At 43.4% G+C, this 12,920-nt stretch overlaps 1 protein-coding gene across 1 annotated transcript in view; it reads right to left on the bottom strand.

Annotated features, from left to right (window-relative positions):
- LOC138246470 (sodium/potassium-transporting ATPase subunit gamma-like) overlaps nt 1-12,920 on the bottom strand; it is a 116,108-nt gene that overhangs the window by 15,913 nt on the left and 87,275 nt on the right. The window contains exons 3-5 of the mRNA XM_069201108.1: nt 7,372-7,446; nt 4,395-4,428; nt 4,266-4,297 (exon numbers count right to left, since the gene is read on the bottom strand). Of these exons, the coding sequence (XP_069057209.1) occupies nt 4,266-4,297; nt 4,395-4,428; nt 7,372-7,446 (141 nt within the window). The remainder of the gene's footprint in view (nt 1-4,265; nt 4,298-4,394; nt 4,429-7,371; nt 7,447-12,920) is intronic.

Here is a 12,920-nt window from a genome sequence, read left to right as displayed (position 1 = left end):
TCATCTGAAGTGAGTGAAGCCACCAACCACCTCTCTGGGATGTGGGCTGGCGCCACATGACGACTGATGACCTACACTGCACCTTACACAGGCCGGGTAAGGAAGCTGTGAGAGTCTGGACTTAATGAGAGGGAGTATTTGGTTTGTGGCACATGTATAAGTCTCATTATGGCCGATGCCTGAGAGAGGGCTGCTTCTTTAACCTATTACCAAACGACGCTGAATTTCAGGTTGGTATGTGCTGAAGGGTCTAGGCTGTCTCGGGTGCACTTATCTGCTTATCTCCAGCAAATATGTTTTTCCTGCCAGACTTTTTGCATTGCCCCAGAAAGAAAAACAGCATTGACCTTGTTGTGGAAGTCTGTAGACATCAATCATTCTTTCCGGTTTGGGTTTTAAGAGTGAAACTGGTACTCACCGGCCCTGTAGTTCATAAATAAAACGCATAAACCCCAGGTGTAGGGGCTGTTGTCACCCCCAGAACTAAAGACCTTGTTTCACAATATAGCGTGAGGCAGATTAATACTGTGTGTCTTCTAAGGTTACAAAACAGAGTTACTGCCCAGAAGCACAGAGATGTCGAGAAAATAATTCATCGCTATGTGGTAAAAACAGGAACAGCAAATGTTAGAGAAGAAATGTTCAGACTTCTGGTGGTTGTGAAGCTGTGGCTTTCTGTGGATTTTCAAAAGCGTTGGCATTGCTCTGTGCACCTAAGACTTTCATGCTGATAATGCTTGTGACATGAATTGTGGGCCTGTTATTTGAAACAGAGTGGACGTGTAGAGTTCCTTCCATTTCTGAACTGATTTTTAAACATGATGCTATGTGACAGATGTAGAAGGGTGCAAATGCTATTACTAATGTTAGCCCAAAGCCATGGCATGACTTACATTAAGATTTCTAGAGCTAGATCACAAAACATGTTTACTCTTTGATGTGCTCGGTGTGAACACCTTTTTCCACAGTATTATAAAAACAGGATTATGGAGGTGGTAATGTGTGACAATAATGTACAGATTTGCGAGTGGCATTTTTGCGGTGGTGATGTGTTTTTTGTTTCTTTGTGCTGCTGTAATTTTGCATTATTGTATTGTACTGTGCTTGTTGTGTTGCATTCTCTTTTCAAAAATGTGTTATGCCTTCTTATTTCTTATTTGTGATGTTATGTTTTGTATGTTATTGTGTTGTGTTGTTTTCATAGATATGTCAACTGCTGCACATTTTGAGTCAAAAACAACACGTCTTTGCACTTTTCATGAAGAACTACCATTTACTACTGCAAAGTTAGTAAAATAGCGCTGTTCGAGCTCTTCAACTTACATTTGTGCTTTGTGTGGTATAGCCCCCTGGTTCACTCTATGTGATACGGCCCGTGGTCTTTAAATAGAATGAACAACCTCATTGGTAAATACCAGGATTTCCAGATCTTGGTTCTATCATTGAAAAATATACCACTTTAGGCAAAGATTAATGTGCGCTCAACCTGGTCTGACCATTGAAAGAGATGGCCATTACACACCTAGGGGGTCTGCGATAGGCAATAACATCACCTTCCCCATTTCTAGTTTGGAAGTCTAAGAAGCATTAGCAAAGCCAGCAGGTCTCGCCTCTGCCAAATCTGTTGGCTTTGCCAATGTTTTTTGCCATGTTGTACAACAGAGCAGTTGTTTATTTTCCCTTCTCTTGCCAAATTTCCACTAAGTCTTACACTGCTCCTTGAATCTGTAGGTCAGACATCTACACTGACATGTATGTTAGATCGGGGCAAGGCATCTCAAAACAGGCCTCCTTCTGTTTCCCTTTTTTCTGATAAAACTATCCGAGTAATACACTGATAAAAAGAGAGGAGCTCTCACTCTCACAGCCCCCGAGGGTAGGTCCGCCTGGGCTCTTTACGTGATATTATAAGGGACTTGTGCAGGGACACATGCTGCATGAACACCAGACTCATTTCAATGAATCAATCAATCAAAAAACATTTATAGAGCGTGCAGCAGCCAAAAGGTGTCCCAGGGCTAGAGCCCAAAACTGGACCCGAGAAAACAGAATATAATTTAATCCCTGTCAAAAAGCCAAGTCTTCAGTTGCGACATAAACAGATTCAAATGTTCAAATATTTAAAATTCAAATATTTTGTATTTATAGATGCTGTATCTAAACACCAAGCGCTTCCTCTCGTCCGTCCTATATGTGGGTGCTATTATAGGCAATAGGCAGGGTAATCATCTGAACTCTGAAAGTGACATTTACTTGGTAACAGCGACACTGTCCACTCCATTCTTTCGGTATTCTATGTTATGGCAACAATGAAGTATGTATGTGTAGCTTTAAGCTTCTCTGTATTAATATTGTGTCAACGAAATTGCTTATAAAGGGTATCTTATTTTGGCCAATAATACTGCCTGTAGATTGTTGAGTATCAGTGTATTTTTATGATGTGTTATAATTATGTCTTTAAACCACCAGCAGTCCACTTTGTACTAATGGAGAGCATCTGGGGTGCACTGAATCCTACAACACTCTATTTACGAAGACTGTTATCATTCCTCATCTGGCTGTTCCACCCCATGCAACTCTTTCAAAGATGCCCTTTCTAGCAATGCTTCCTGGTGATTAAGCTACTTGCATAGTCATTATCTAGTAGGATTAGGGACACTGCAATCCTTGATGGTTTTGAGATTAAAAGATTAACATCACCTGGTCAAAATCCTTAGTAGCTAAGTGAAAAGGGTAATCCCTTGCAATTATCTGATCACACAGCATGGTATTCACTGCTTCTGCCACATCTATTTTGTTCTGAATAGACAATTAGACACAGTCCATTACAGTACGGTTCATTTTTTCCACAAGCCCATTCGCTTGTGGGTGGTATAAAGCATTCCTCCTATGCTTGATAACATTTTCCTCTAACAATTCTTGCATGGATTTAGACACAAACTGGACACCATTGTCTGACACAATTTCTTTAGAGCAACCTTATCTAAGGAATACTTTCTTTAAAAACTTGATCACACCTTCTGTAATAGTCAATAACAACCATGGCAAACCTGGATTTCTGTGGCAGCATATTGAAAGGACCAATAAAATCCATAGATACTTTAGACCAAGGACCTTCAGGTATTTCAGTAGGTTGGAGCGGAATGCTATTATTTTTTAGAATTTTATAGCTGTTAGCACAAATAACACACCGTTCGACCAAATCAATTACTTCTCTATCCATGCTTAGCCACCAATAATTCACTGTAATCTTCCTTTTAGTAATGGTTTGGCCTAAATGCCCTTCATGAGTACTCACACCACAGAGGGGTAGGATTGTTTCTCCTTGCATCAACATGCTTTCATTTTCAATGGATAACTCATCTGCTATTTTGAAGAAAGGTTGAACACTTGGGGATAGTTGTTTTTCTTTTGAACAACCTTCTGCTACATATTTAGACATCTCCTTTAAATAGCATCTTCAAGAAAGGCTGCATTCCAATTTTTTTCTGTGAAGCTGGAAACATTACACACATCTGTGGTGGCTGTTAGGCATTCTTCATCATCTTCATTTTAATTGTAACTCTGTCTTTTCACACACAGGTAAACGTGACAAATAATCTGCCTTTAAATGTTTTCCACCAGAAACATGTTTAGTGTGGAAATTATACTGTAACAATATTGAGCTCAATCTTGCTATTCTAGGAGTGTGTTCTTTTATGACATCTCCATTCAAAATATTGACTAGAGGTTTATGGTCTGTATTGAGCGTGAATTTCCTTCCCCACAAATAGCACTTGAAACTTTCAATTGCCTAACAGCAGGCCATGTCATAGTGTTACATATTAAAACATCAACACAATCTGGTTCCTGCCTGAAGTGGCATGGTGGGCAACATAATAATGGTCTTGCATGTGGACCATGTAATTACAAGTGACTGAGATGAATTCAAGCATTTCACCTATCAGCATCTTGTATTCCTCAGTGCTACATCCTAAGTGTGACGGGTATGCCCAGACGTGGTCCTTGTGCTCATGTGCTGCTGGAACAAAGCTGCACACTATTGACAAAGCCCAAATAGGCCAAAACCAGTTTGGGGTTCCATGTGGTCCCTTTCAGAGGTGACCTGACCTGGCAGTTTGTAATGGACCGCCTACGGAAGCAGAATCAAAGCTAATTTACATATGGCTCATACCAGTGGTGAGATTAAATACAGCATTCCTTCCATCACATTTTGTATTCCTAAATTTGCCACGGAGGCATCTGTGCAGATGGATTCTACTTACTGGCATTCTGCCGACCATCCAGTTCGCTGCGGCTGAAAGGGAAGCAGAGGAGCAGAGCAAAGATTATTAAAATGAAGTACACATTGGTAACAACATGACAGCAGCATTAGTAAGGCAAATGGTACTTACTTTGCACTCGTTTGTTTACACTTGAACTTGTTACCTAAGAAAGGAACAGAGGTATTGTGAAGACATTATTTAATAAGTGTAACAATTCTAAATACACTCTACATCTTTAACTGAGATGAGGTAAACAAGAATGTGCTACCACAGACTCAGAGCCCCATTGGGCACCATGACAAGGCACATGCTGTGAATGTGTGATTGTGTAGACAGTGAAAACCAGTGCCTGCAGGATTAATTCTATCATGTGTCCCTAGTGCCACTGATTGCCCTAGGATTCCACAGTAAGTAAGTTCTTTGGAGTTACCCTGCATTCCTAAGTAATCACATTACAGTGACTGGAAGGTTGATCTGAAGTGCCTAAGTGACATGCAAGGGGTTTCAATACAATTGACATGCATGACTCAGGGAACACAGGCAAAGTTCCACAGTAAATATAGGATTCCAGGATGAACTATACAAAGTGAAAGAGGGCCTCGCTGACACTAGGAGCTCCTGGTGAGGGACAGTCAGAGACACATGGATTCCATCGCCAGGACCAAGAGGTGATTCCGGGATACCAAGATGTATGCTAAGCCACTCCACCACATAGGCACTGCACAAGCGGCAGACAGTGACTGTGGAATTTTACAGTATGCACAATTCAGTGATCCTTCTTTGAGTACCATGAAATAATATATCAGTCATACTGAGATAGTGCAGACTCTGCACTAGAGGTGAGTTGATGACTGTTCCTACTGACAGTAGTGAAACCTCTGGGAGGATGCACTGGGGTAGTTGTAATTCAGGGGGATTGATAGTCACTGACATGTTTTGGATATCATTTGTCATTTTTTAGTTGAGGGAAGTACTTTGACTTTTTGAATGGGTAGATTTGAGTTGGCTGTAAATTATACAATTGTAGATTGGCAATTGTGTGGGGTTGAGGACTGTTTTGGTTTTACTCATGTAGTGACGCAGAGGTAATGTTTTGTGTTATCAGTGTACAAGTGCTAGAGGAGCTTGTGGTCACCAATCATCTTACGGATGGTGCTGAGGTTGAAGAGGGTGGGAGAGAGAGGTAATCCATGGTACATTCTTCGCAACACTTGATGGAATTCAGACAAGGAGGGCCCTTGTAGGAGAAGATAGGATCACAAGAGAGTGAAGTAGGGAGTGAGACAATCAGTGGCTTCTGCTGCTTTAGAACAAATGAGAGCTTATCACATGTTCTACAGTCTTGCTTTTGAGGCCATGAACTAGTAGCACAAGGAGATACGCCATAACCTGATTAACTATTTCAAGTATTGTCTCAGACTTTAGATAACATATTAGGCATGTTTGTTGGGGACAACGTTCTCACCTGCGCATACGTCTTGGCCCTATTGACAGATAAAGGATGTTTACACTCTCCAAGCTAATTAGGACTCATTTTATCAACCCTGGAATGATGAAATGCTCAGTGGAGCTGGTCGGATTGAAAGCCATTGAATCGAGCACAGGTGCCTCCAGTGGATGAATTAGTCCACTGAGCCACCAGATCTGGCAAGTATTAAAGGAATCCTACCATGACCTTGAGGTTGTTGAGATGCCCTTGATGTTGCCATGTAATATTTGTAAGCATTTTGCATATGGTGGATAACTTGCAGATCGAGCTATACTTGGTGGATGAAATGGATTGTTCTGCCTTTAAAAGTCTTAGTTGCAAAGTGGGCAATGAGTGCAGCTAAGATGAACATTTTAGAAGTTTCAGTGGATATGATTACTGCACTCGCATAGGTCTTCTGTGCTTTATCTTCTTGAGTGGTGTTTCAGTTAACTATCTTTGCAAAAATCAACAAACATGGCCAAAGGTAACAGGTCTCACCTTTGTTACTGTACACCGACCTAATGGCTTAGCCAAGGTTCTTTTTTTTTGGCTCCAAGCATTGCTTGTGGTTTTGCAATGCTTGTGATACAATTCAACATGCATTGGCGAAGCCAAGACCACAAATGAAGCCAGTGCGTGTTATTGGGTGGCGGGGACAAAGGTAACAGGAACCACTGGTGAGGAGGGGAACAGAGACATTGTTGGGACATTATGGGGGAAAGGGGCACCACAGTGAAAAGGCTAGACAGAATTATTTAAGCCCAAGTAAACTACCATGAAATGCCATGACTTAAAGACAGTCCATCCAGGCAATGTCGACTCATTCAAAATGCCAACAGCTATTGGCTGAAGGGGGGTGGCTGAATCCCACTCTCATAGCCTATGTTTGTATGTAAGATTCGAGTATAATGGTAACAAGAGATCTCTGACACATACAGCTGTCTGTAGGCAAGACCTAAAAAGCAGTAGCTTTGTGTTGGATTTGTGCCTATAGGGGAATTTTGTGGGGAGGAAAATGTGTGGCTCTGATTAATGTCATCAACAATTTTACTGATCCTATCTAGGTAATAATACCACGGTCTGTTGAAGAATCTTTAGGGTTCATTTACACATGGATCTGGGCAGGTGGGATTTATTTACTAGGATATGATTTTTAGTAGTTTTATGGCATTCTTTTCTTTGGTGAGGTAATATGTTTTTTTATTTTTTGCAAATTTGCCTTTGCAGTATTCAGGTGTGGTGTTTTTGTAGTGTTTTGGGGTTTTATTAGTTTGGTCTTTTTCTTCATATCGAGTTAGTTATTTGGTTCTTTGCTGAAATGATGTAAGAGTCTCCTTTTTTCTATCAATGGTTTTCTCACAACTCAATACTTTACTGAGAGACATGGTGAATATGTTGTACAACAGAGCTTGGAAATGATGGGGAATCCCATAGTAAATCTTGTGCAGTAATAGGAGATTTTGTGGTGCACATTGATGGTAGGTGTTATGAAATGACTGAGGGTGTGTTTTTTTGTAGGTTCCATGCAGTGACTGATGGTGAAGAGAGGATGTTTCTCTGTCCTGCAGTGAGAAGTTCCCCCTATTTATCAATAGTTGTTAGCTTCCATTACATTGATTCCTCTTTGACACTTACTGAGTGCGATAACAATCCCGAGGAGGAACATGACAATAGCGAGGACCAGGCCTGTCGTCCGCAAGGTTTCATAATCTGTAAGAGAAAGAGAGGTTATGAAACTGCATGAGGGAAAATACATGAATCTCCGAACAGTGAGGGGGACAGTGTGAAATTCCACATGTGGGAAGGGACAGCAAGAAACTCCATGTGAGGAGAGGAACTGCATCATATTTCACACAGTGAGGAGGGCAGCATGAATCTCCGGAGAACTGCCTGAATCTCTGGAGGACAGCATGAATCTCCACACAGTGAGGAGGACAGGGTGAATCTCCACACAGTGAGGAGGACAGCATGAAAGTCCATGTGACAGGAGGAACTGCATCAAATTCCACACAGTGAGGAGGACAGCATGAATCTCCACAAAGTGAGGAGGACAGCGTGAATCTCCACACAGTGAGGAGGACAGCGTGAATCTCCTCACAGTGAGGAGGACAGCATGCAAGCCCATGTGAGAGGAGGAACTGCATCAAATTCCACACAGTGAGGAGGACGGCATGAATCTCCACACAGCGAGGAGGACAGCGTGAATCTCCACACAGTGAGGAGGACAGGATTAATCTCCACACAGTGAGGAGGACAGCGTGAATCTCCACACAGTGAGGAGGACAGGATGAATCTCCACACAGTGAGGAGGACAGCATGAAAGTCCATGTGACAGGAGGAACTGCATAAAATTCCACACAGTGAGGAGGACAGCATGAATCTCCACACAGTGAGGAGGACAGCGTGAATCTCCTCACAGTGAGGAGGACAGCATGCAAGCCCATGTGAGGGGAGGAACTGAATCAAATTCCACACAGTGAGGAGGACAGCATGAGTCTCCACACAGTGAGGAGGACAGCGTGAATCTCCACACAGTGAGGAGGACAGGATGAATCTCCACACAGTGAGGAGGACAGCATGAAAGTCCATGTGACAGGAGGAACTGCATCAAATTCCACACAGTGAGGAGGACAGCATGAATCTCCACACAGTGAGGAGGACAGCGTGAATCTCCTCACAGTGAGGAGGACAGCATGCAAGCCCATGTGAGAGGAGGAATTGCATCAAATTCCATACAGTGAGGAGGACGGCATGAATCTCCACACAGCGATGAGGACAGCATGAAAGTCCATGGGAGAGGAGGAACTGCATCAAATTCCACAAAGCGAGGAGGACAGCGTGAATCTCCACACAATGAGGAGAACAGCATGGAATTCCAGACGAGGAAAGCGACATCATGTGAGTTGAGAGACAGCATGAAACTCCACACAGTGAGATGGTCCACAAGCAGAAAGGGAAGGCCAGAAACGCCATTCATAGAGGGCGCTGCGTGAAAATCTAAACAGGCAGAAAACCCCTTCAACCTTCACAGGCGAAGAGGGTAAACGTGAAACTGCAGAATTGTAGAAGGAAGAAATGAAGCGCTAAATGGAGAGACAGACTGGGACTACCTAAGGAGAGGAACACCACAAGACTTCAAGGGACAAGAGTAGCTGTGTGAGCCACCCAAAGGAGAGAGCAACCAGATGGCATTCACAATAGGTGAGAGATGGTATTTGACACCACAGTCGATAAAGGATAGCACAGAATGAGAGAGGGTGAGAGGCACAGCATAATAATTTACAATAGAGGGTTAAAGAATAATGCCTCCAAAGCTGAGGGGGATGGCATGAAACTTTACACGGAGAGAGGTGAAGCCATGAGACAATAATGGGAGATTAGCTCTGTGTGACTCCATGGATGGGGAGGGACAGCAAAAAACTCTTAAGACAACGAGAGAGTGTATAATGTGAGAGACGTAGCATGAGACTGCACCTCAATCTATTGCAGCATGAAGCCCACAACTACAGAGAAAACTGTAAAGGGAGCAATTAGAGGCCTGCTCAAACTAAACGGAAGTACATTCGGCAGAAAAAGAAATATGCTTCCCCTAGAAATGATATTAGTCACAGCTGGAGGCCAGGTAGATCTACCCTTGAATTATTTTAGGCATAGCAAGAGAACAATTCTAAGGAGCAGTGGAAATACTTTTGGCCCAATAGGAGGTCAGCTACAACTAAAATACATAAGTCACAATAAAGGAACCTCCGAATCAAATGTGTTTTCCACAGTTAACAGCCCGCTCCAGCTCTATCTAGATCCCTGGGTGCAATGAGTAGCCTGCTACAAAGTCTGACTGAATTAGGCATAATGATTTCCTAAACTGGAAAATCATTATGCCTACTTCAGTCATCATTATGCCTACTTATGGCTTCAACTTCCATTTGAATTGTGCTGGGCACAGAGAGTAGACACTTCCACGTCCTAACATCGTTTTCCAACCCACCTGTTGCAAAAATCACTTTTCAAGAACTCCTTCGACAATGACATCGTTTTCTATGTAGTCTATTACTTTCACCAAAACATCTTTGTAAATTTTAATTTTCCACTAACACCTTATAGATTATTTTGTGTTTTAAATCAATTTATAGGTATATGTATATAGATATATGTGTGTGTGTGTGTATATAATATATATAAATATATATATTATAGATATATGTGTGTGTGTATATATACACACACACAGATACATCTATCCAACCTTCATCCGGAGTTTGAAAGGCACTTATAACGGCGGACCAAGAGGGTTCTGGTAGCCCTCAATATGTCTCAATTAATTCCTCACCACATGAAAGAATTCTCATACATTCGTGAATGCGTTCGCTCATTTGCAGATCTATGGTTGCAGATGGTTCACACTCAGGGGGTCATTCCGACCCTGGCGGTCATGGACCGCCAGGGCCGGGGACGGAGGAAGCACCGCCAACAGGCTGGCGGTGCTTCAGGGGCAATTCTGACCGCGGCAGTAAAGCCGCGGTCAGAAAAGGGAAACCGCCGGTTTCCCCCTGCCCCAGGGAATCCTCCACGGCGGCGCTGCAAGCAGCGCCGCCATGTGGATTCCGACCCCCTTCCCGCCAGCCTGTTCCTGGCGGTTTACACCACCAGGAAGAGGCTGGCGGGAACGGGTGTCGTGAGGCCCCCTAACAGGGCCCTATTAAGATTTTCAGTGTCTGCCTAGCAGACACTGAAAATCGCGACGGGTGCCACTGCACCCGTCGCACACCAGCAACTCCGCCATTCGGAGCCGGCTTCATCGTTGCTGGGTCTTTCCTGCTGGGCGGGCGGGCGGCCTTTTGGTGGTCACCCGCCCACCCAGCGGGAAAGTCAGAATGACCGCCGCGGTCATTTGACCGCGGTACGGTCTTCTGGCGGGGGAACTTTGGCGGGCGGCCTCCGCCGCCCGCCGAAATTGGAATGACCCCCTCAATGTGTTTCGGCTGTAGCCTTGATCACTGTGATCTACGAGATATGGCACATTCCTGTCCTTTTCCCCTTCGCTGGCGCACAAATTACAGCTCTTCACCAATGCAGGCACCCTTGCACCACGGTGTAAGGATGCCTGCATTGCAGGGATGTTTGTTTTTGTGCAGGAAGAGACACAAAAACAATCCAAAGAGGAGTTTTCCTCTTTCTATGCAGCACACATAGAAAGAGGAAACAAACAGTGAGAAAAAATATTTTTCTCCGTGTTGTGTCACTTCCACACCACCCGTGGGGTGCCGTGAGGTTTTGATGCATTCCCAGGTTTAAAAAAACCTTGTAAATCTATGAATACCTCAAAATCCATGGGTGTTAAGTGGGAACACCCAGGAAACACCTATAGAAATGCCTCCCCAATATAAAGTAAGGCAACCAACGACTTGCACTGCGCTGCCTTATTCCATATCTACAAGCCCATGTAGAACCATGCAAAGTGGCTTTGCGTGGCCTTGTGGATATGGGTCAGCAGCCCGTGCCACCAATGCGCCAAAGAAATGTGACGGCTCGGCGGCTAGGTGGTGGTCTGTAAAGGAGGAGAAAGTTACAGGAGGTAGTTGGTGTAGGGTTGCAGCTGGTGAGGAGGGCCTCACAACCTTGTATAGAGATGTTGTATGTTTTGCTGAGATTTATTGCTTGTTTAAATATACAAAGCTAGTCCACCTCCTTTTTTGCCTATACGGTTTTGTGTGATGGTTTGATAGCTTGAAGCAATAGCATCATGCAACACTGGGGCCATGTGATCTCCCAACCATGATTCAGTTATGAAGAGTAAGTCAGGCTGTGTGTCGGTGAATATGTCGTAGATGTGGTACTTGTTTTTAGAGAGTGACTGGGCATTTATTAATAGGCAGTTTAGAGATTGTGTTTTGGTGGTGGTGTGAATTTATTTTGTAAAGGAGTTATCAGTATATTTTGAACTTGTAACAGGTGTGTCATTAGTATTGATTTTAACTGTATGAGGGTCACAATAGTGTTGTTTTTCTCTTTTGAGTTCCATGTCCAGCAGGCTCAGAAGGCATTTTGTGGGGTCTGCATGTGTTGGTAGTGGAGATGGTGGTTGTGAGTGAGATGGTGTGTTTTTTGGTTTGGTAGAGTAGCCTTGTTGTGTAATAGACATGAGGATTTGAAATTGTGAGGACTGGCATATGTATATTTTGTTTGCATATGTTTAGGGTGGAAGGAGTATAAGTTAGGGGCGGTAATGGAACATGTGGGTCATATTGTAAGGCTCTAAATTGTGCAATGGATGAGAGGCGGGTGAATGAATATTGCTGTGTTGGGGTGTTTGTGGTAGATGTTGGTAATGAATGTGAATGTTAGAGTAAAGTTGGTTCTGGATTTGCATTATTTGTGTAGTCTGGAGGGTGGTAGTGGGTGTGATGGATAGTATTTTGAAAGTGTTTGTGATTTTGATGTGCTGGTGTGTGTGTGTGAGCAGTAAACGAGATATGGAGATAGTGTTATTTGTGACTGATTTGTATGTGAGTTACTGCTGGTGAGTGGTGTTTGAAAAGTATAGGGGTTGGTGAAGTGTTTTGGAGAGGAGCGTTTGGTGTAAGAGGGTATGGACAAGAGCTATAATTGTTTGTGTTAGATTTGATAACCCTTTCTCCGAGAACTGATTTATGGCCCAAGCTGTGGGCTCCTTGTGTTTCCCAAATCAGCAGAGCTTTCTGCAGAGGCCTCTGTGAACAGAAAAACACTTAGTTAAATAAAATGAAATATTGTGCAGCCTTGAATTCACTGGAAACAAACACACAGTTGCATTTCGTCTCCTTCCTCTTCACCCAGGGGTGCAACGAGAAGGCTGTTTTTCAGTGAAATAGAATGCAGCTCTCTCTCATAACTGATTTGATGTTCCCAACCAATCAGTGTGAAGGTGTATTTCACAAAACTGAAAATGTGTTGGTATGACTGAGCGATGAGGAATGAAGAGTAGGGATGATGGATGAGAAGTAGAGATAAGAAGCAGGGATGAGGGATGAGAAGGAGGGATGATGGAAGAGAAGTGGGGATGATGGAAGAGAAGTAGGGATGAGAAGGAGGGATGAGGAGTAGGGTTGATGGAAGAGAAGCAGGGATGATGGATGAGAAGTCGGGAAGATGGATGAGAAGTAGGGATGATGTATGATGGATGAGAAGTGGGGATGATGGAAGAGAAA

Source organism: Pleurodeles waltl, chromosome 7 (genome assembly GCF_031143425.1).
Source record: "Pleurodeles waltl isolate 20211129_DDA chromosome 7, aPleWal1.hap1.20221129, whole genome shotgun sequence".
NCBI lineage: Eukaryota > Metazoa > Chordata > Amphibia > Caudata > Salamandridae > Pleurodeles > Pleurodeles waltl.
This window is presented reverse-complemented; position numbering and strand designations above follow the sequence as displayed.